This window comes from Galeopterus variegatus, unplaced genomic scaffold (assembly GCF_000696425.1).
Source record: "Galeopterus variegatus unplaced genomic scaffold, G_variegatus-3.0.2 Scaffold4394, whole genome shotgun sequence".
In the NCBI taxonomy this organism is placed as follows: domain Eukaryota; kingdom Metazoa; phylum Chordata; class Mammalia; order Dermoptera; family Cynocephalidae; genus Galeopterus; species Galeopterus variegatus.
Window position 1 is genome coordinate 40,441 of NW_007730505.1, and position 24,908 is coordinate 65,348.

A 24,908-nucleotide genomic window follows, 5' to 3' on the forward strand; every position below is an offset into this window, starting at 1 on the left:
TTATAAAAATTAGTTACTAGATGCTGCAAACCTCTTCTATTTTTCTAGATGAAAAAATAGATTCCAGAGAATTTCTGTGCAGGTTTTGTTTTGTATGGCTTCAAAAACTTGCTTTAACTTTTCAAATTTTAAGATATTTTCCATCCATTGAACACTTTATATCACTCCTATTTTTATTTTATTTTTTTAATTTTAATTTATCAATGTACAGTATAATTGATTTTCATGTCCCTTTACCAATTCCTCCTTTTCCTCCTTTCCTCTCCTCCCTACTCCCCCCCCCCATCAACATCATATCTGTTCACTTCTCTTAACAAGCTCAAGGAATTGTTGTGGTTGTTGTATATCACCCCTATTTTTAAAACTGAAGGATAAGGAAAAAAGAATCTATATTAGAGGTGAATTTTTTTTTCCAGGTTTGTTGCAAGAATCTTTTCTTTGATAAGTTTATTTACTAGAACTTTGAACTTAAGTCATTTATAAATTAGGTGAAAATGTCACTCTAGAGAATGTAACTACTTCTCCAGATTTCCACATCGGTGGGCCCTAGTACACTGTCTTGTACTCACAACTTTGTCGTAGCTACTGCTAACAGCTGACAGTCCACACTTCTTCTGTTTGTATTACAGCTGACTTCCATCTTCATAATATATTGCTGTTTTGCTGCTTGTTATGTAAAGAGAACACAATGAAAATCAACTGGAAAATAATTATCAGTTAATATATATTCTTTGCCGGACCATCTATTAAGCAAACAAGATACCTCTCTTAATAAATTTTAAAAAATAAGGGATCGTCTCTCTTATGAATTATTCATTTTCTATTACAGAAAAGGATGAGCCCCCACTTAGCAAGGCTGGGCAGGATGTAGTTTTGCATCTGCCCACAGACGGGGTGATCTTGGACGGCCGCGAGAGCACAGACGACCACGCCATCATCCAGTACGAGTGGACACTGCTGCAGGGCGACTCCTCAGTGGACATGAAGGTAATTCGTGTTGTCATTGCTAACAAAACGGATGTTTCCATGAAATAGCCTTTTGTAATGTCCTTCCGCTTATGCTCCCTATGTCTGTAAGCTAGCAGAAGACACATAAAACAGAGAAAGTATAAAATTAATTGTCCAAAAAATGGTTTATTCTATAAATTTACTTTTCTACTGAGTGAACGATGATCTTGATCTTGATCTTGCTGCTTTGTTGACTTCTCCAGAATATAAAAACACTTCAGGGAAAAAAGACTCATGCTTTGTTTTAATGACAAAGATTACTTTTTATTTTATTTATTTATTTATTTTTATTTTAAAGACCGGTAAGGAGATCTTAACCCTTGACTTGGTGTTGTCAGCACCACGCTCTCTGAAGCGAGCTAACCGGCCATCCCTATATAGGGATCCGAACCCGTGGCCATGGTGTTATCAGCACCACACACTCCCGAGTGAGCCTCGGCCGGCCCAAAGATTACTTTTTAAACATTTATTTCTTCTTTCTCTTAGTTCAGGATCCAGGTAGAAAAATTTGAAAAATACAAAGGAATATAAAGTGGAAAATAACAATAGAATGAACCCATTCTTCACAAGATCCAGAAAGTAAATGTTTACCTAGCAGTTAGGCCTGCTTGAGACCACTGAGTTAATAAGTGAGGGGTATGGTCTAAGGCGTTGCTACCCGGTGCTCCCCAGGGCTTTTCCTCAGGCTCATCTGGGCTTGGCTGGAATTGCTGAAGATGGAAATGAGTCAGTCACTTGTCCAGTGGCTGCCTGCATACTGTGAGTCTTGAGCCATGACAATGGCTTTTTATTAACCCTGTCAGGACCCTTTTTCTATTCAGGAGCATTTACTGGCGTAGACAGATAAACCACATCCAAACCACTTCTGTTAGACAAGGTGGGGAAAGACAGTGAGGTAGAGAAGCACTGATTTACACGCTATAGAAACTAAAATAAAAACATCAGCCAATCCCTCCACACTGATTTAAGTTCATTGTTTTACTCAACAATTATAGTCTTACTATTGCACTCGACCCCTCGGTCAGCATCTCACCCAGCCTCTCCTACAAGGGCTTCTTCTACAGCCTCCCTTCCCCGGGGGCATCTGCTCTCTGCCTGACTTTCCAGGGACAAAAGCTCACTACTTCACATCGTGTCCTATGACACTGTTAGTCAGCTCTAATGATTAGGCAAACAGAATGTGCTTTCCCATTACTTCTATGCATTGGTGTCGAGTCTTGCCTTTGGAAAAACACAGAACACATCTTTTGATCCTGTGTAAGAAGCCCTTAAAGTCTGGGAAAAAATGAGCATTATCACCTGGTATGTTCTTGTCAGAACTCAACACCCTCAATTCTTCAGATGTTCCTCATATGAATTGATGTCCACTATCCAGCCTTATCTGGATTGTTTTCAGATTAATCTGTTCTTCTTAAAATCTGACACCCCTAATTGAACCCTTATTTAAGCTGTAGTTCTTCCTGACATAGCCATTACCCTCTGTGATCCAGACATTCTCTCTACTTCTACTAATGAATCATAATTTACATGAACTGTTTTAGGAGCTTCATCACACAATAGGTTCATGCTGAGTTTTTCATTAGCTGGATTACCTGCAACCCGCTCTACTTTCTGTGTGAACTGCCCTCATGACGGCCTCCCCTAGCCTGTACTTGTGTAATTGACTTATTGGGTCTGAGTGCAGGGCCCTTTATTTATCCTTCTTACATCTCTGCTTTTTGGTTTTCACCTACAAGAGAAATAATTTTGAACTTTGGATGTCATCCATCATATTTATTATCCTTTTATGTTTTGCATCAGCTGCAAAATTGATTAATATATCTGAAATGAAATTTTGAGAATTAAGGTTGATCGGGAAAGATGTATGGACAGACTGTTGATCATACTACAGAGAGCTCTTTTGGGATGGACACGGGCTATTAATTGGCACTTCTGGGGTTCATCTATTCAAGCAAAGCCGCTTCTATCATCATGTAGCTTTTCCTACTTGCTACTGAAAGCTTTATTCTGTAAGCAATGAATTGCACATATGAGTGCTGAAAAAAAAATAATCTGATGATTCAGTATTTAATTTATTGAAGATATTTATAAAGGGGTGACAAAGTTAGGTATTTCTCATAGACTTTTAGGACTGTCTGCTCGGCCATCAACAGGAAACTCTAGACCAGTTCTCTAGCCAGATGTATCACAGTGATGGCGGTTAGAATTAAAGTAGAAAGCCGTCATCCGAGTGACAAAGCCTGTATTAGGGGAGCCATCTGCTACCAGATTGTGACTCTCTTATAATGGTGTACATTCATGAATGTCCCCAAAAGTAAACACTCATCCTGCTATGACTTCATCATAATCATAGCCACTTTCGGATGAGCGCCCACTCAGTGCAGGCAGTTTGGACCTATCTGTACTTCTTAGAACAGCCTCACATGTGGGCTCATCCCCATTTTGTGGATTAAGATTGTCAGGAAGAATTATGAAAGACTTCGAAATGGGCAAAAGATTACGGAGTAGCTTTCAGCAGAATGCTGGCAGTTGGCTAAAGGATCCTTCCAGGTTAGCATTTATAAGTTGTAGAAAACTGATAGTGATATAAATTATTCTTGCCCATAGAAAAGCAAATAAATTTTTTTATATAGAGATTCAATTTTCACCTTGGAGAAAAGAGGATTTGAAACGTGACATTTTGGTACCCATAGACACTAACCAACTGTTAGTATAATTCATTTCAGTACCTATTGGCAAACTGGTTTCAGTTCTGCTTCTACTAGCAACCTCATTTCAGCGTTCATGACTGCATGTATATGTCTGTTCTTCAGATCCTCCTTTGAATCTCCTTACTGGTTCCCTCTTTAACTAATGAGTTCAGTAAAATCTTTGACCTATGTTCATATTATATTTGTGTGAGAATCATGGTTTTACTATCTTGAGATTTTTCCTTTAAGAGTAATTAACAACAGTCAGAGGCTGTTCCTCTGAATTGAGCAGCCTGATTTCACTCCCCAAATTTCTGACAGGGAAATCAGGATTATCAAATCAAGTCACTCCCCCCTCCCCCCCACCCCAGAGTAGTATTCAGGTGACTGGAACGTTAATCGGAGACTCTTCCTTCAAGTGGTGACATGGGGCTAACTTTGAAGGTCGTTGGGAGTGGAGGAAAGGTGGGGACAGCCCCACATAGCAAAGCGATGAAGTTAAAGCCTGACGTTGGCCACCCTTGTTCTCACGTCCCTTGGCCAGCCTCACCATCCAGGAGCGCCCACTGGTCGGGCTTCCCCCTAGCGCCTGCCCAGCCCCTCCCGGCGCCCTCCCTCCCTCCCTCCCTCATCTTCCCTGTCTCCACCGTCTGCCCAGGCTCCTCAACACCCTCCTCCGTTCTCAAGTAGAATAGTCAGGCCTTCTAGTTTTTTAAATACCAGTTAGGTATTTTAAAAACAACAACAGAAATGAATGAGGCCCTCACCCTAAAAGGAATTATGCTGCCAGCTCAATTATGATAAAATTGATAGCTAACTTTCTTAAACATCTGTGTCTGACTTTTCTTCATTTAGGAAGAAAGAATAGGAGAGATCATTGATCAGAACCAAGAGGCTACCCAGTACATTTTAAAGTTATATACGTTCTGCCCTTGAACAGGATATTCTACATCCACTTAACTGAATGTTAATCTATAATAAATCTTTTATTTTTTTTGTTTTATGTTTGTTTGTTTGTTTTTGGCAGCTGGCTGGTACAGGGCTTGAATCATGGACCTTGGTATTATCAGCTCCATGCTCTAACCAACTGAGCAGCCAGCCATGTAAAAATTCTTAAATGCAAGAAGACATATTTTTCAGACATCCCATTAGATGACACCGTTTCATGATTATTAAACATAATACATTTAAGTCTAAAGTCAGAATGTGAAATATGATATTTAGGAGCATGGTGCAAAGTATAAGGATGTTCAGGGAGATTTGGAATTCACAAATCAGTAAGGAGATTGATTTACATTTATCAGATGTTTAAAAATGTTTAACTGAATGTCTTAGTCATTCAGGCTGCTATAATAAAATACGAGAGCTGGGTGGCTTATAAACAGCAGAAATTTATTTCTTACAGTTATGGAGGCTGGAATTCTAAGATCAAAGTGCTGTCAGATTCGGTGTCTGGTGAGATCCTGTCCTGCTTCCTAGTTTACAGACAGCTGTCTTCCTGCTGTGTCCTCACATGGCAGAAGGAGCAAAAGAGCTCTCTGGGCCTCTTTTATAAGGGCGCTAATCCCATTCATGGGAGTGCACCCTAATGTCCTAATCACCTCCCAAAGGCTCCACCTCCAAACACCATCCAAAGATTGGGGACTAGGTATCAACATATGAATTTGGGAGGGACACAGACATTCAGTCTAGAGCAATGATTTTGTAAGGAAAGCTTATTAAAGGATGGATATTGTTTACATCAACAACTTTATTGTTAAATCAAAAGCAGTTGTACATTGGCTTACCTGCTATACACAATTTTTTAAAAAAGACAGATCCAAACAAGTTCACTGTATTTAAAAGATTAAAATAAAGATAGGTATTACTTATTTTGTAATTAAGTATATTCAATGATGTGTGTCTCTGTCTTTGTGTACAACTCAGTGTGTGTGTGTGTATATGTGTGTGTGTATATATATATATGATGAGTCCAAACATGTATTCCTAGCCACTGAACTCATAGCTAGGAAGACAGAGTTGAGTCAGAAACACAGGCCGACGTATGCACTGATCTGGCCAGAGGCCAGCCATCAAAGGCTCTGTTACTGAGATCTCAGGCAGAGATTAGAAGCCCCTTGTTTTATTAAAAATAAATCATATCGGGCCGGCCCGGTGGCGCACTGGATAGTGCACCGCTTGGGAAGCGCGGCGGCGCTCCCGCCCGAGGGTTCGGATCCCACATACAGACCGGTTCCCGCTCACTGGCTGAGCGAGGCGCGGGAGCAACGCCAAGGGTTGCGATCCCGTTGCCGGTCCCCGGCCCGGTACGGGGGCAACACTGAGGGTTGCAATCCGTTGCCGGACATGGAAAAAGACAAAAAAAAATAATAATAAAAAATAAAAAAAAAATAAATCATATCTCTCTCCAAGTTACAAATTGGGTAAGTTGTGTGTACATATGTATATATTTATAGTTTTTTATCCTGAAACTTGGAACAGGTTTGTGAAGTACTTTAAATCCTCTCTCCCATGTTGTATTAATATGAGAAAATATCTAGAAGGATCACCTGGGTTCTTGAAGGGAAAACATCCACCTTACAGTTCTACATATTCCAAATATCTGATTTTGAGGAAAGACAACTTTTGTTAGCTAAATGAATAAGAGCCAGGGAAGGGATATTTAATCTGAGTAGATCTAGATTTGAGCACACTCTGGGCATTGAAGGTGACTGTTATGGGCTGCCTTTGGATGCGGCATTTCCTGCATTGGAGAGGAGGTGGCTGGGAAGGCAGGAGGGGAAGCATACCAGGCCTGAGTGGAGGGACTGTCCCCTTACACAGGGGGCTCTGTCCTTCCAGCCCCAGTGTGAGGAAGAGGCTTCCCAGCAAACCCCTGGGCTGCGGAGTTTTAGTCTGACACTAGCATGCTGAGCTTTGACGCCCAAAAGCCCAGTGACTTGCAAGAAAAGCCCAGTGACTTGCAAACCTTCTGGCACCGGCCTTGAGTAAAGAATGGTAGTATCCGTGTGGTCAGCCCTTCCAGCTTCCTAGCCTCATGGCTTCCCTGGTCTCTGTATTAGTAAGGGTTTTCCAGATAAACGGAACCAATAGGAGATAAATAGATAATGGATAGGTAGACAGATTGCTAGATAGATGACAGGTAGGCCAATGGATGAGAGGGGACTTACTAGGAGAGGTGGCTCACATGGTCATGGAGGCTGAGAAGTCCCACAATAGACCATCTGCAAGCTGGAGAACAAGGGAAGCCAGAACTATGGCTCAGTCCAAGTCCTAAAGCCTCAGAAACAGGGAAGCCGATGGTATAACTCAGTCCCAGGCCAAAGGTCTAAGAAGCTGGGAGCTGCTGGTGCAAGTCCCAGAGTCCAAAAGCCAGAGAACCTTGAGTTCTGACATCCAAAGGCAGGAGAAAAAGGGCATCTTTATTCTGAAAAAAAAGGCATCTTTCCTCCACCTTTTTGTTCCATCCAAGCCCCCAGCCAATTGGATGGTGCCTGCCCACACTGAGGGCAGATCTCCACTCAGTCTGCTGACTCACCCGCCATCTCCTCCAGAAACACCCTCTCAGACACACCAGAGATAATGCTTTACCAGCTCTCTAGGTATCCTTTAATCCAGTTCTAAAATTAGCCATCATAGTGTCTTTTTAAATCACTGTTAACTGCATCTCCACCTCACCCTGATGGCCACACTCAGAACCTGGTGGTGACTCAGCAACCCTCTGTCACACCCACCTTGGAAATCGGCACTGTGAGTCAGTCCTGCAGTCTCCTTGCAAATCCGTACTCTGAATCAGTCCTGCAGTCTCCCTCGGCAGGCACTCTCAGGCTGCTTGTCTGCATTGGGGCCACTGGCTGGAACAGCTTCTCTCTCTCTCTCTCTTTCTCTCTCTCACTGTCACTCATAGACTGTATTCAAGGCTGCAAGGCCTCACATCATTTCAGGATGTTCATTGTCTGCCACCGCATTCCCCTGTGTTCCTAAGTCCCAAAAGAATAAATAGTAGTGTAGCTACAACCCTGCTGCCACCCAGCAAGGCTTGCCTAGCTCCAAGCTGGACTCAGAGTCACAGCTCCAGCACCTCCACTTGGGCAGCTCCGTGCTTTACGACCTGAGCCTGGCAGTGTCCGGGGCTCTGTGTGTTCAGCCTGGCCCCCTGTGACTGAAGCCAGAGGTCATCGCTGACCCTCGCCTCACTGCGGATCAGACCAGGGAGGGTGTGGTAACAGTGGACATGGTGAGAAGTGGTCAAAGGGGCTCTGTGTGTTCAGCCTGGCCCCCTGTGACTGAAGCCAGAGGTCATCGCTGACCCTCCCCTCACTGCGGATCAGACCAGGGAGGGTGTGGTAACAGTGGACATGGTGAGAAGTGGTCAAATCCTGGATGTGTTTTTAAGGTGGAGCCAATGGGATTTCCTGATGCATTGGGTGCAAGATATGAGAGGAGGCCAAAGATGACCCTGAGGTCCCAAACCACAGTTCTGTCTCACTTTCAGTCTTACCTGTGTGACTCTCTGAGCTTCTCCAGAGAGGTGGTGATCAGACTGACTGCCACTTTCATCTCAGTGCATTCTTGTTCCCAGGATCAGCTGCCCATTCCAGGCTCTTTTGAAGCTATCTTACTGTCGTTAGCTCAGTCTGCTACTCTTCAGGTAGTATTTTAGTACTCACGTAGGGAACCCCTGTTTGGTGTTCTCTCAGTGTAGCTGGGCCTTAAGGTAATGAAACAGCATGGCAGTGAACACTGCTTAATATCCCTTTGAAATAACAAAGGACGGGCAGCAGCCTTTGCCAGCTCTCTGGCTTAAAGCTTTTACAAGGGAAGTGATGGACCGCTTGTAGGACGATGTAGACTGTTTTACAGCTGGAGGTCTCAGTCCTGTGTGTCTGTGAATTAAAGTCACTTCACTGAGGTTTCATTTCCCTGTTTATAAAAACTAACTGGATAATATAATTCACCTGGAGATGAGAATCAAATAATGGAGGTAGTGGATACGTTTGAGCACTTACGATGGGCCAGGCTCTGTGTTAAGCCTTTTACGTGGCTTATCGCAGTTGATCCTTGCAAGGCAGGTACTGTTATTACTTCCATCTTACAGATGAAGAAACTGAGGCTGAGAGAGGTTAAGTGACTTTTCCATGGTCACACAGCTGGTACGTGGTAGGGCTGACATTCAAACCCAGGTCTGTTGGACACCAGACTCTACTCTTAACCACTTGACCAGTGTTTATTCCACTGTGCTGAACAGATCACCTGGGGGTACTTGGTAGGTGTAGAATCCTGGTCCCAGTCGCTAGACCCACTGACTCAGACTCTCTGAGGCGGGGGCCCAGAAAACCATACCTTAACAAGAACTCTGGGTGATTATTAAGCAGTGTAGAGTATGACAACTATCTCCCATTATATTGCCCCTAAATGACCGTAAAGCATTCTACCAGTGTGTGTGTGTAGTACTGACAAATCTTCTAAGGTGAGGTTATGTGCAGGAGTCCAAATTCTAGTATTTCATGAATAAAAACAAGCAGATGATGGTTATAATAGGGCACCCTCTGTAATTTCAAAAATCCATTAATGCATCAATGTCATAGAATGTATGATGGTCAGCATTCATTTGCAGAGAACTATATCCAGAATAGTTAATTTAAGCAAGGGATTTTTAAAAATAAGATGTTAAACAGTTAATAGAATCATTAGGAAATGTGAAGAAACAGTCTTTAGACTGGGTGTCCAGGAATGACTCTCAAAACCACACCACAGAACTGGGCCCTGGAAGCTGTTCTTGCCACGGTCGGGAAGCCGCCTGAGCTTGGTGGGAGGAGGCGGAGGGTGAGGAAGGAGCCCTGGGGTTTGGGACGGAGCAGAAGTGAAGCCCATCAAGGCATCAGCAGGGAATGGTTGGGGGAACTTAAGGGTAGAAATGGAGACCAAGGAAGCGGGGAGTTTCAAGAAGACAAGGAGTGGCCAACATTGTTAGATACAGTAATAGGGCCAGTTAAACAAAAAAAAAATTTTAAGACAATTATTGTTGATCTTGACAACGAGGTGACTTTTCCTAGGTGGATCAGTGAGTTTTGCCAGCACAGTTTCAGGAGTGGGGAAAGCAGCTATGTGGGTGGGGGAGGTGGAGACCAAACGGGAAATGAGCATGGGGAAGACTCAGTGTCAAAGAGCCAGCCCTCTATAGACGTTTAGTGGAATCGGAAGGAAAGATGGTTGCGGCTAGGGAGGACCTTGGAGTTTAGGAGATTTCTATTTGTTTTTTCGGTTGTTTGTTGTTTAGGTTGAGAGAAACTTGAGCATAGTAATAGCAGAGCCATTTGAAAGATAAGTTAATTGATGGGCCAGTGTTCTAAAAGTCCTAGAAGGAGAGGGGTCCAGGACTGGAAGGAGGGATTGGCCCGGAGTGTAAGGACACCTCATCCCCTGCTATAGGAAAGGAGGTGACAGGGGGTACAAGGACATTCTCAAAATGAGGTGGCTGGTGGAGCCATAATTATAGTCCTAATTTTCTCCTTGAAGTAGATGAGGTCAGCGAGCTCACCTGGGATCACAGAGGTACCGTCTGGCTTCAGAGAGCACTGTACAGGGAGCCAGCGGCTGGGTGCCTATGACCCATCCTGCCATCCTACCATCTTCACCTGTGCAGAGCCTGCTGCCATGAAGTCAGCAAGGACTAAATACCCAGGAAACCCCTAGAGAAAAAAGGATCCCAAACGAACCTTAAAGACCCAGTTGGGGTATACTGTAGGGTACACGCACTGAGCTTTCCTGATCTAGAGTGTTGCATAGAAGTGATCAGTAATACATCTGTCAGTACCCAGGAAACCCCTAGAGAAAAAAGGATCCCAAACGAACCTTAAAGACCCAGTTGGGGTATACTGTAGGGTGCACGCACTGAGCTTTCCTGATCTAGAGTGTTGCATAGAAGTGATCAGTAATACATCTGTCAGCTTCGTACTCCTGAGGCTTATAGACCTAACCGAAATGGGGACTATAAAGAGACTCAGTACTCATTTAAACAAGTATTTGGCACTCACACCAGAAGGAGCTCTTTAATGTTGTGGCTGGTCCCAGAAGATGACCTCATTCATGGCTAAAATGATCTTTTTACATATGGCATGACCAGAAGTGAAGAAACGCACAATGTCCTGTTCTCCAAGGGGAAGAAGGGTTTCTACCTCTGGGTTTAGACGTGATTTTTAACAGTATAGGGTCATTTCAAGCTAAACGAAATGTTTTTAAATCTAATGATAGGAATACTATGGACATACAGTGTGAGGTTGATGCTTTATTAGAATGTCAGTTAAGAAAAGCCATGCCCAATCCAAAGACACCCTCTAGCAAATGGCAAGTAGATACAAAGTTTGCAGATATGATCAATGTACAGGAATTCTGCAGAGCAGACGAGATTGATTAAGATAGTGTGTGTGGTATATTTGTTTCTTATATTGAAGTATATAATAATTACATATATGATCTACCAGAAGTGCCATTTGATCCCATATAGCCCAAACCTCCACAATCTAAATTGCTTCACAAAGATAAGAACTGTAATGCTTATGTTGCAGGAGGTACAGTAGTAGAAGTGAAATCTACTGAGGAGGCTTTTGAAGTTTTCTGGGGAGTCCAGAAAAAGAGACATATTGCTAACACCCATTTGAATTGAGTCCAACCGTTCCCACAGTGTATTCAATATTAAGTTATTTCAGTCTCCCTTGGATTCAGATGGAGATACTGTCTTACAGGAGAAAGAACAAATCACTGTAAGCAGGTTGTTCATGGTAGATCTTGCTGGAAGTGAAAGAACTAACTGGACCAGAGCAGAAGGGAGCAGATTACGTGAAGCTGGTAAAGCATTAATCAGTCACTAAGGACATGAAGAACATGTATGAATGTCTTGAGAGAGAACAAATTGTATGGAACTACCAAGATGGTTTCATATCAAGATTCAAAGTTAACCCATCTGTTCAAGAACTACTTTGACGGGGAAGGAAAAGTGCATATGATCGTGTGTGTGAATCCAAAGGCTGAAGATTAGGAAGAAAGCCTGCACGTCAAGAGATTTGCAGAAGTGACCCAAGAAGTTAAAGTAGCAAGACCAGTAGACAAGGCAGTGTGTGATTTAATGCCTGGGAGGCCATACAGAAACCAGGCCAGAGGAGTTCCAACAGGAGATGAACCATTTGTTACCAAAGTGGTTTTACAGAGTTTTCCACCTTTGCCATTGTGTGAACTTTTGGATATCCATGATGAGCAGACACTTCCAAGGCCAATCAAAGCCTTAGAGAAAGGACATCACCTATGCCAAATGGTTATTGATGAGTTTGACAATCTAATACCTTAAAGTTCTTTTACAAGAATTTGGCAATGCTGTTTTAAATAAAACTACATTCAAGGAAAACTAAATAAAAAGAAAAAGTGATCTCAGGATAGAAATTGGAAATAGAATGACTGGAAAAGAAAAACGAGACTTTAGGACCACAATAAAACATTGAACTTTCAGAAGTAGAGAACAGACCTATAGTTACTAGAGGTGGGAAGAGGGAGAGGAAGGGGGTTAGGGAGTAATTGGGTAAGGGACACAGAATAATTATGATTTGTAATGATGAACATGCTAATAATATCAATTTGTCCATCACATACTGTATGCAAACACTGATAGTCATACTATGTACCCCATAAATATGTATAATCAAAAATAAATAAAAATTTAAAAAAATAAAAACAAGACTTTAGAATACAGGATCGAGATAGAGAAACTACTATTTATGAAGAATGTACCCCATAAATATGTATAATCAAAAATAAATAAAAATTTTAAAAAATAAAAACAAGACTTTAGAATACAGGATCGAGATAGAGAAACTACTATTTATGAAGAAGATAAATGCAATCTGCAACAAGAACTTGAAACCCAGAATCAGAAGCTTCAGCGGTAGTTTTCTGACAAACAGAGTAGAAGCCAGGTTGCAAGGCACAGTGACAGAAACAACAGTGAAGTGGGAGAAAGAATGCGCCCGTCCCGTCGGGTGGCAGCCAAACAGCCAGAGATGCAGAATAAACTCTGCGTCAAAGATGAGAAACTGAAACAACTGAAGGCTATTGTTACTGAACCCAAAACTCAAGGGCCGGCCCAGTGGCGCACTCGGTAGAGTGCGGTGCTTGGGAGCGCAGCGGCACTCCTGCCGAGGGTTCGGATCCCATATAGAGACCGGTCTGCTCACTGGTTGAGCGCGGTGTAGGCGTGACGCCGAGGGTTGTGATCCCGTTACCGGTCACGAAAAAAGACAAAAAGTAAAAAAAAAAAAAAAAAAAAAAAGCCAGAGAGACCCCCCCGGGAGGGAGATCAAGAAAAAGTTACTCAACAATCTGTTTCTCCACCACCAGTGCCTAACACAGCACCAATTTGTCTCCAACACATACAATCACACTCTGCAGGAGACAGATGAGTAGATCATAAGCCCACCTCTAATGTGCAGACAGGAACAGTCATGCAGCCACATGTCCCTTATGCCAACACAGTATCCATTGCAAATGAGAAGGCACTAGCTAAGTGTGAGAAGTGCATGCTGACCCACCAGGATCTAGCCTCCGATGGGGAGATTGAAACTAAAGTAATTAAGGGTGGTGTTTAAAAAACAAGGTGTGGTGGACAATCTGTTCAGTTTACTGACATTGAGACTTTAAAACAAGAATCACCAACTGGTAGTTCGAAAATAATGATCTTCCACAGTAGCACTTGCCCAACCAGATGATACAAAGTCTGAATGGACTGATGTAGAAACAAGTGTGCTGTGGCAAGCAGGATCTCAGCTGGGACCTGGATATAAGCATCATGCACAACCCAAGCACAAAGAGCCATGATCTGTCAGTCCCAGTAGCAAAGGAACATTTTCATTAGTGATTTCTCCAAAGCCATGCCAGAAGCAATCTGAGTCATCTTGTAGACCTACAGCATTGTTGAACATCGCAGACCTCAGATACATCATACACTGGACTAGATCAAATCTTCCCCTATGGCTCTGAAGATGTCTAGGATTCAACAAACTTTGTATATTATATGCCTCACTGTATTTAATATTAATAACAGAGGAAGACCTCTTTTCTCTTGCTGTATGAACTTTTATAATGCTTTTTTTTGCATACTTACAAACTAATTCATGCAAGTGTTTATCTCGAATGATTAAGGAAAAATATACCTAGATCACACTTCATGTTTTATTTTGACTTTTCCAGCTCTGGTCTGAATATGTCGTGAGGTTTTATAAACAAAACAAATGCTGCTATTAATTAGTGGCAAGAATGCACTTTAGACATATTTGAGAATTCAGACTTTCAAAATAAAGATGTCAGTGACTGGCCAATAATAAAACATTTTAGGAAGTTGTTTTGAATTTTGTATGTATATATTCACTTTATGACATTTAAATATGCCAAAAGAATTAAAATAAAAAGCAATAAGAAATTTAAAAAAGAAGTAGATAAGGTCACCTGCTGAGAAGGACGGGGTGAGATATTGAGTATACAGCTTGGAGAGGAGGTGCAGGTGTGAACTGTGGCTGCTAAGGACAGGTGAAGGGATTATCAGTCCAAGGATGTTGTCAGCTCCAATAAAATTGGAAATGGTGGATTCAAAGTGGGGCCTACCTGCCAAAATAGTGTGTGATTTAGTGTTCAGCAGCCGTGGCCCCTGAGTGGAGAGGCAGGTCATGGGACTCCTCCTAGGAAGACTCTGACTTCCAGTTCAGGATGGTGTTGGACTTGGCTCAGCTCTCCTCACTAAATGTGATGTGTACTTTTTGCGTGTCAGGTGCCTCAATCGGGAACCCTGAAGCTGTCCCACCTGCAGGAAGGAACGTACACCTTCCAGCTGACCGTGACCGATACTGCCGGGCAGAGAAGCTCCGACAGCGTGTCGGTGATGGTGCTTCCCACGGCCTACCCCACGGGAGGTGAGAAGGACGTCCTTCCCCTTCGTTCACAATGGCCAGCCGAAACTGGATATTTATGGAGGGATGGTGCTGGACTGGCATTTTATAATCTGGCTACACATTCCATGGGTTCTTCCATTTCATTTTTGGTTGTTGTTGAATAAGAGAGTCTTTACTAAAAATATAATAAAAACAGGCTCCATTATATTTTGGGACAAGTTGACACTTCTGGGTTGGGGTGGAAGAAGCACCTCAGTGGATAAGAATAGACCGTGTGAGCTACTGGACCCTTTGCATGTGTCGTCTTTTCTTGACTTGCCTTCATAAAAGACAATTATCTGGCTTTTCCAGGAAAGGGTTTTCTTTAAAGATGGATGGTGTATTTGATATGTATGTTCAAAGAGTGCAGCTAAGGAGTAGAGTTAAATCAGTCAAACTTAGAGAAGTAGAGAGTAGAATGGTGGTTACTGGAGGCTGGAGGGATGGATAAGGAAACGGGAGACATTGGTCAGAGCTCAGTTAGACAGGAGGAGGAACTTTTAGCGATCTACTGCCCAGTGTGGTGACTCCAGTTAATAATATTGTATACTCAAAAGAGTAGATTTTAAATGTTCTCATCACATTATCACAAAATGATAAGTAGGTGAGGTGATGGGGGTCATTCCGCTATTATACATTTTCTACAACATCATATTGTACCCCATAAATATATACAATTACTATTTGTCAGTTAAAAATAAACTACTAAGAAAAAAATGGGAAAGGCATACCACAGGATTGAAGAAAGGCTTAGCTCTTCGGTGCCATCAACAGCTGGTATAATAAATCATTTCAAAAATTTTAAGAAGGGAAAAAAAAGTGCAGCTAAGGAATACAGTTAAATTAAAACATGCAAAGTACACGTGTTAATTTAAAAGCACCAACTAAAAATTTTATGGACACTTTACACAGATGCGTAGATACATTAATAATATAATTTTTAATATGCATGATGGTTCTCACATTCTATTGTACAATATAGAACTCATCTGTTTCATTTATCTATGTTTCTTACTTTCCCAAATATCTGCATTTCTAAGATTAGCTCATCAAGTTAAAAAAAAATACTCTTTATATGGAACTTGGCAGCACTGAAGATACTGTAGAGCAACCTCCCCTCCCTGCCCACAATTCACTTCTGGCGATGTGCTGAGATATCATACATTTGAGGATCTATTATTTGGTCAATGGATGTTTACTTAGTATCTGCAGTGTGCAGGAACCTTACAAGGCACTCAGGATGGTGAGGTGCATTCAGGAGATATGGTCCCTGTCTTCCTGTAACTTAGAGTCTCACAAAGCTTTGCAGTCACTAGCCATGGCTCTAGTAAACTTGCTGCACGTTGACATTCCTGATTACTTAGTATTTGGACATTAATTAAGCCAGCAGTTTGAAGAATAAGTATAAAATAATCATAAGATTTCTGTGGTTACTATAGTATATCTATCTTCCATCAAATCGTAAGTATGCATACTGGAAATGAATTTTCACAAGGAAATAGAGATTTTCGAATCCTAAGAACTTGGCAACCTTGGTAATTTGCATAAGCATTAAAAATCTGATTGGCTGATGACTCCCTGTCCAGCTAAGATTTAAGCTTATTGTGAGGAAGGAGGGATAACTGCACATGGACTGGCCAGACACGAAGTCCTGCTGACTCCAGCACTATGAGGCCACCAGAAATGGTGAGTACTCAGTGTCTGCCCAGCCCTGTTGACTCACTGCAGCTGCACAGGAGGGCCAGCCAGATTTTCAAAACATTGAGTGCCAGGACCTGCTGGGCATGCACCAGGTCCGCTGCATTGGCTCCAGATAGTCGTTTACTGGTGTAGGACTGCGGGCCCAGAGGGTTCCCCCCACCCCCCAACCCTGGGTAGGAGCTGAATCAAGTGCTGATTCTGGGAGGAAAGTGTTCTTGGGAAGAAGACACAGCCTATCATCCCCACAGAAATTAGAAAAGAATTGCTTTTGTAGGTGCCTGGGAGGCAGGGAGGGCCTGCGTTGACATGAGCAGAGGGCTGACACCTCACCAGCTGCTTGTTTGCCCTGGTTTATTTTGCTAGTTGTAAATGTCTGACCCTTCTTCAGGGTGATAATAAAATGTATTTGAATTGGCAGAGAGTGATGTGAATCACTTTTCATTTCTAAAAGGCCAGTTGGGTATAGGTCTTGCATATGTAACATTACATAGAAAATAAAAAATAATTGGTATAGTATTAACTACTATCTGGAATCACTTAATAGTTATATTGGAATAATATGCTATGAATGAAAGTTAATAAAACACTACAGAGAGACATTGAAAAACAGAGGTAGGGATAAAGAGGTGTTTCTGTGCCCTCTATTACATATATTGATCTTGCAATTAATGACCTAAATGTTATGGTAACCAAGGATGGCAGCTACTGGAGTAAACAGATGAGCAGGTACCCCTGCTTATATAGTAATAACTTGGTTCAATTTTGAGCATCTTTGCATGTTTGGTAAAAATAATCTATTCACGGAACATGCCAGCAAGCACTTCCAATATGATCTAGAACAGTGGTTTTCAAATAATATCCCTCCCCCAAGGATGTTCAAGACATTTTTAGGATGTGAAAGAAGAAACCAGAGCTTATATTTTTATTAATTTTTAGTCTTTTCCTTAAAATCTTCAGTATATTTTATGAGGCATACAACATGTTGTACAGTAGCATGTGCATATTATTTGTAAATAAATTAGAGATCCATGTTCAACAATATATTATTGATCAAGATGTATGGTCAAAAAAGTTTGGAGACTACTAATCCAGAAATAGATAAATTAAAAACATGAATCTACCTCCAAAACTACCGAGGACTAAGTAAAACCTTGAGATATTTGGGATTTTCATGTCACAAATTTAAGAAATGTGACAAGCAACTGTATCCTGCTTGGTATTCAGAGTTTCTTTTGCCATTTCTCCCAAGTTCTTCCTGGTGGCTGGAGATGACCCTCCTTTCTAAACCCAAGTTCTCAGTTGTAACTGTAGTCTCTTCTTCCTCGGGAGCTTCTGCCTCCATTTCTTTTCTTTACCCTCTTATTCCTCCTGGATCAAGATATCTTCAAATTGGGGCTGGCCCGTGGCTCACTTGGTAGAGTGCGGTGCTGATAACACCAAGGCCCCGGGTTAGGATCCCATATAGGGATGGCCGGTTCGCTCACTGGGTGAGCGTGGTGCTGACAACACCAAGTCAAGGGTTAAGATCCCCTTACCGGTCATCTTTAAAAAAAGATATCTTCAAATTGCCTTGCACCCAGATAGACTCCTTTTCTAACCTCTTAATTTAACTGATTTTCAATAAAATATTTATCCAAGGTTCCACTAGGTTATGTGGATTGTGCTCATCCATTCATTCGCAGTGGAATATCACATGATGTGCCACGCTCCCACGTTCCTGACAGGATTGTCTAGTCCATTCTGTCCCTGTAAAATTGTGGAACTCCTTATGACCTAATTCTAGACTTGCACCTTTAGTCTGTATTGTCTGTACCAGTCACCTGATTCTTGTGTAGCTAAGTCCAATAAAGTTGGCTTAATCAAGGGTGAGGGAACATGCTCTTTAAGAAAATATTTATAAATATGGATGAGTTTGGAGAAACGTATGTTGAGTGAAATAAGCAAAGCACTGAGGGGTAAATACCATATGTGCTCTCTCGTAAGTGGGAGCTAAGAGAGAAAGAAGGAAGGAAAAAAGACCAGAGTGGTGCATTGGACTTGCAGAGGGAGAGAGCACACCTAGGGATACAAAGTGGAGAGGGGAAAGGAGGAGGAGGAGGGAGGTTGGGGATAATTGAGGGGATAATTGGGTGGGGACACGGGGTATAATCACAATCTGTGGTAATGGACATGCTGCCAGTATGGATCTGGCCATCACATCTTGGGCACAAGTGGTGACAATTTGCTTTGTACCCTGTGAATATTCATAACCAATAAAAACAAAACAAAAAAGAAAGAAAACATTTATAGCTCCTATGAATTGCTCTGCAGGTTAAAAACTGCTAAGAGTTCCAAAGGGAAGAAATGTCATTATTTCATGAAAATAAATTCACACCAGCTGGTAGCTAAAGATTCTGGTTACTGTCTACAACATCAGAAATGCCATGGTAGTCAACAGATAGGATTCAGTAGAAGAAAGTTAATCTCAGTAAAAAATTATTACTTAGGAAACAAGAATGCAAGGCATTACATATGTAAAATGGTGTCTCTGTTGAAACATGGACAGCCAACTGCCATCCAGGGGGTGGATGGTGTTAGGTGGCCTACTGAGGAGCAATAAATGGCCAGAGGAGCAGGACCCAGTGACAGGGTGAATGAATGAATGAATGAAACCGCGGGTGGTGGAGAAGAACGCAGCTTCTGCTGCTCCCTTCCCACCTCTTGGGCAGTGTGGGCTTCGAACCTCTTGCTCAAACAGTTAGGTTTTGCTCATTATCTGCATCTCTTTACACAAATGCATTTTATCGTACACATAGTCTCTGCCGCTCCTGACCCCATGGGAGTCTTCACTTTTCCTGCACTCCTGTGATATGAGACTTGTTTACCAACAGGATGCCTGCATGTTTGCTCACGCTACCACTTCTTCTGCGACAATGGCTGCTGCATCGACATCACGCTGGCTTGCGATGGAGTGCAGCAGTGTCCTGATGGGTCTGATGAAGCTTTCTGTCAAAATTGTGAGTCAGCTGCATGGGTGGTCAGACAAGGGCCTGAAAGTGCTGTAGCAGGGATGTCTGTATTTTCAGAATAAAATGCAAGCTCAGTGTTTTTCCTCTGCCTGGTTGTAAGGATAGCTTTATGTGGTGAAGAAGATATGACTTAAATGAGAATTCACTTAGTCTTTAGTCTGAGTTGTGAATGTCAAATTTTTGGTATTATGCTTTAATTTTTTTTTCCAATTTTCCAGAGATTCTTCCCATCCTATAAAAATGCTTTATAACATGATTTTTAAAAGCTGAAGTGAATTAACATTTTGTTTTGATAATCTTTATAGAAAATGTATGACACACTAGGATGTGGCTAAGTCAGAGCTATAAACCAGTCTTATAATGTCACATACATAAAAGTGCACTGCAAGAAAGAAGAAAAGCAACAGGAAGCTTAATGAAGTACTGGTCTGAGGGAGGATGAAGAGTTTCAAAACCTTAAGTTTAAAAATCTTTGTCAATTTATTTATGTGTAACAGCTGGAAAGCTAATTATTGGAAGAAGAGAGAACAGATTACAGATTTGAAAACTAGAGAGAATAGTTTTTTTTTTTTTTCCTTTTTGTCTTTTTCCGTGTCTGGCAACGGATCGCAACCCTCAGTGTCGCCCCCGTACCGGACCGGGACCAGCAACAGGATCGCAACCCTCGGCGTTGCCCCCACGCCTCGCTCAGCCAGTGAGCGGGAACCGGTCTGTATGTGGGATCCGAACCCTCGGCGGGAGCGCCACCGCGCTTCCCAAGCGGCGCACTATAGCAGTGCGCCACCGGGCCGGCCCGAGAGAATAGTTTTTTATAGGGCTCTGACATGTCTTAGGTGGATGAGTTATTGTTCCCAAATATATATGATTTTTAATCAACTGCAAATGTGGTAGTTTTAATTAAAAGAAACCCAACAACTAATAATCACTCTTCCATGCTTCAGTGGGCCTTGACCGCAAGGTGGTGACCCACACAGTGGCTAGTCCTGCCCAGCCAAGAACCACAGGACTGAGTGAAGATGCAGGGAGAGAATCCTTGTTGGAAAAGTCCCAGAAAGCCACTACCCCAAACCAGCCACCTCCATTATCAAACACAGAAAAGAAGAATCATTCCACCTTTTGGGGACCAGAGAGTCAAATCATTCCTGTGATGCCAGGTAAGAACTGGGGGCAGGTTATCCATGAAAATCCTTGTTTTCTGTAGCTAAACTTGGCTCAAAATTAACTTTATTTTTAAGAATGTTAAGGAAGTATTTAAAAAAGAAGAGTTAAAATGAAAAATTTGGCCAAAAAAGAAAAAAAAAACCTGACATTTGCACTGAATAATTTATAGTAAGGGGCACCTATTAAATAGATTTATACATACTCCCGAGTTACCAATACATTTATTTGTAAGTAAGTTAGAGTTAGGGAGTTTTAACACTTAGCTTAAGAAAACTAATGCCCTAAGTGTTAAATTTTAGGTTATTTTGAGATGAAGCAACACAACCCTTGCATATTTATGTAAATCCTTTTCAACCTAAGCAAGCGAACGTAAAGAAAATATATGTAATCTTGAAATGGTTGCACATGCTGGTTATATCTCCAATTTAACTAAATCTATCATTTTTTATATTTTAATAAGGCTAATAAGATTTTAAAATACATTCACATTTATAAAGTATTACAGGATTCCATCATTTAAAAGTTTTTTGCACATTTATACTTGTGTGATTATGTGACATATGAGACAAAAATGATGATGATGTTCCTATATGCTTTAGTAAATGTCCTTTCAGTGCTCAAACTCTGCATACATTTTATTGAAATAATATGTCACTATTTTAATTAACTTATTATGAAAAGATATTGTTTACTGAACAAGAAAAGGTGCAAAATAATAAAGGAAAATGACTTAAAATACCACCCTTTATTGAAAATACTTCTAATATTTTGGTATATTTCCTTCCAATATTTTATTTATGTACTTTGTAGATTTTAAGTGTCTCTATACAAATATGTCCAGAAAACACTAATCTATAAGGGGCTTTCATTTTGATGGTTTGGGTTAAATACACTTAAGGTGGTTGCTTTTGGTTCATTTCTTGGTGGTACCGCCTGCCACCTACTGGGCAAATCAGTGACTACATCCAAGCCTGGGATTTGTGTTAAGTGAGTTTTCTCCACATTGAAGGTTTGTATGAAGACAGCCACTACCTAAGAAACAGAGTCAGGGGAGACCAGGTGTGTTTGGCAGGACTGCTGAAGGGCTGAAGAGTTGATGGAAAGAACCATGTTCTCAGAGGCCAGGATGGATGAATTCTTGCTACGTCACTGTGGTAAAGAGGCCCCACTTGAGCATGAGCAAATTAGCTGAAAGTAGAGGAGACCAGAGCCGATGTCTCCTTAAACTAGGTTCTGGTCTTGGCTTTGCCTTTAGAACCTTCAGAAAATTGCTTTATATCCCTAGACCTCAGTTTCCTTATCTGTTAATAGGAATTTCAACCAGATGACCTCTAAGGTCCCGTCTAGCACTGAGTCTGTTTCAGGAAGGATAAACAGCTTGACGCTCAGACTTTACTTCATCAGCCCTTACCCTTGCTAAGTATTGCTCATTGATCACAGCACTATCCCCTGGGCAGTGTGGACTCAGCCTCAGAATTCTTTTGAAAATAATGCTCCAGGCTTCCACCAGCAGTTGATGGGAGTCAATACCCAGTTTCAAGTGTATTTGCAATCTCTGTTTTTGTCCTTTTTGATAATATGTCTTTGGCTTTGGCTATGAAGATGTAAAGAATGGTGTTTCACAGGTGCAGGCAAATTAGATGTCCAGTTATTATTTATAACATATTGAGGGGTTTTTCTAATCATTAAAGCAATATAGATTTACTGTAGAAAATTTGGAAAATACATAAAAATACAAAGAAGAAAACTAAAATCTCCTAGCAAAACTTACCATTTAACGTTTTGTTGCATTTTCTTATGATTACTTCTATTTATACATATACACACACATATTTATTCAATTTTTACAAAACCCAGGATAATATTATCTTTATAAAACTTCTATTTTTCTCAGCATTTTCGTTATTAAACATTCGTCAAAAACATAATGTTTGAAGGTCTAAGGATGAAGAAAATGGGAAGAACAGAACTTCAAAAATGTTAGAAAGAACCTCACAGCATGCGGTTTCTGTTTAAACAACAGCTATCCCCACCCTTCCCCTCTGCTTTTCCTAAGACCACCAGCCTAGAGCCCCCAGCCTCCCAACTCATATGAGTTAAAGACCCAGCATAACATAAATAGTTTTAAAAGTGCATTATTGTTCATGACATGTGCCTCAGTTTTAAAAGGATCATCAGCAAGTACAATAAATAGGACAAATTAAATTATCTGCAGCCTCCTTCCCTCACAGACATGTGGTGAGAGTAAATAAGGTACAACTCTTTGAAGAAATGTTAATGAGATACAAAGATTAAAATTAATAATGTAGTATAAAAAGTAATGAGATGCAGTTTTTCATCTATCACATTGCAAAAAATTATAATAATTAATGTTTTAAGAGTAGAGAGAAACAAGTCTCTTACATTTCTGGTGGGAATAAAATTAGTGTGGTCTTCCAGGCTGCAGTTTCTGAAGCCTTAAAACTGTGTATGCCTTACCCCAATTATCCCACTCTTGCAAATTTATTCCAAGCATGTTGCTAAGGATGAGATGAAGGGTAGGCACACATACTTGGTTACACAGTGAAATCACACTCACTACACTCAGAGCCACCGCTGGGAGGAACACAGAGCTCATGTTGCCAAGCAGGTAATGGCACAATGGCTGAGTTCTTGTGGGATGTGGTTGCTAGCTGCAGGACCTGTTTTCTGTGTGGTCCAAGTCATTCATTAACAAGGCTGTCCTCTTGAATCCCACCTAGCTGGAGGAAAGAAATCTGGTTTCCAGCCCTGCAGCGTGCTGGAAAAGTTCTGCTGTGTCTGCATTCACATGGATTCTGTGTTCTGGAAACTTGAGAACTCATGTCTAGCACAGGTCAGCCAGATTCTCTAAGGACCTGAACTGCAGCATGGACTTAGGAGGGTGTGTGGTTTCTGTGTGGAGGTGTAGAGTTCTGCCTGCATTTTCTGGTTCTTCTGCTAAATATGCCACAGCCTCATTGTTTAGCTTAATATCTGGAGACAGAGTGAGCAACTTCGACCTTTCTGTTATTATAGAAGGTAGTTCATTCAGAGAGGACATCTTTCTTTTTTTTTTTTTCCTTTTTATCTTTTTTTACTGAACGGTAACGGGATCACAACCCTCAGTGTCGCGCCCGTACTGGGGACCGGCATTTTCCTTTTTATCTTTTTTACTGAACGGTAACGGGATCACAACCCTCAGTGTCGCGCCCGTACTGGGGACCGGCAACGGAATCGCAATCCTCGGTGTTGCGCCCACACCGCACTCAGCCAGTGAGCGGGAACCGGTCTCCACATGGGATCTGAACCCTCAGCGGGAGCGCTGCTGTGCTCCCAAGTGGCGCACTCTCCAGTGCGCCACCAGGCCGGCCCAGAGAGGACATCTTTCTAAAGGAATTTTTTAAAGGTTTTTTTTTTTTAGCATGCCCTAGGTTTTTCACTGGTATTTTATCTTTTCACTGTGTTGGGCTCTCTCTTTTCTTGTTGAGAGGCCATTTGGAAACTCTAAGATCACATTTCTGGGAGGGTAGTGTGAATTTGTTGAATCCTGGTAGACAGCACAAGTGTGTAGCATGTTGTGCTCCAAGTTGGTGCCAGGCTCAACTGGATTCTCAAATTGATGGAAGATCCAGTTAAAAGAAATTCACTTAAAACAAATGAGGATACTCAATGATTACTTTCATGAAATTATTCTGAGGGGAGTAGGTTCTCTTTCATTGACCTACTTACTTCTTCAGAAAATGTCATTTAATCAGCTATAATAAGCAGATGCTTTAAGCGTGCCCCATTATTCTGGGGCACTTAGAGAAATGGTGGTCTTGGAAAAGGCACCCTCTGTTTTCTACAAGGTTTAAGTGTGTATGTTTTGGGCACTGTAATGGGGGTCAAATCATTTTTATTATTTGAAATCTATAGATGGTTTATACAGTAAATTCTATTTTGTGACTTCTAACCCACTTGTGGGTTAGTACCAAGGAATCACCTGGTTTTAAACAAAATGACATGGTTCATTTTATGTAGAAATTAGTTGAGCACCCAAGCACTCTGATAGGATTAAAACATCCTACAGGAAAATACAAATATACGGGAGTACTTCAGAAAGCTCATGGAAAAAATAGAATTAAAAGGTAATACTCATCTTTCCATAAGCTTTTTGAAGATCCCTCATATTTGTTATTCTGCCTTCACCAATAGAGAAAGGATAATAGTAAAACAAATGAACTTAGAATTCTTTTTAACTAATTTAAGACAAGTTATAGAGGACTTTTCACAGCTTATTGGCACCACAATGTGAAAATGAGAAAAGAGAACGTCAATGAGGCCTTTTATGGCTGTAATGAGGCCTAAGTAACATTTCCAGTTTAAGTGGA

General features: G+C 41.4%; 1 protein-coding gene and 1 pseudogene across 1 annotated transcript in view; both read left to right on the top strand.

Moving 5' to 3' along the window:
• The first annotated feature begins 829 nt into the window (after positions 1-829).
• LRP11 (low density lipoprotein receptor-related protein 11) overlaps positions 830-24,908 on the top strand; it is a 36,274-nt gene continuing 12,195 nt past the window's right edge. Inside the window, exons 1-4 of the mRNA XM_008587430.1 lie at positions 830-987; positions 14,509-14,650; positions 19,240-19,365; positions 20,319-20,531. Coding sequence (XP_008585652.1) covers positions 982-987; positions 14,509-14,650; positions 19,240-19,365; positions 20,319-20,531 — 487 coding nt within the window. The 5' untranslated portion in view covers positions 830-981. The remainder of the gene's footprint in view (positions 988-14,508; positions 14,651-19,239; positions 19,366-20,318; positions 20,532-24,908) is intronic.
• LOC103602976 lies at positions 10,683-13,562 on the top strand (annotated as a pseudogene).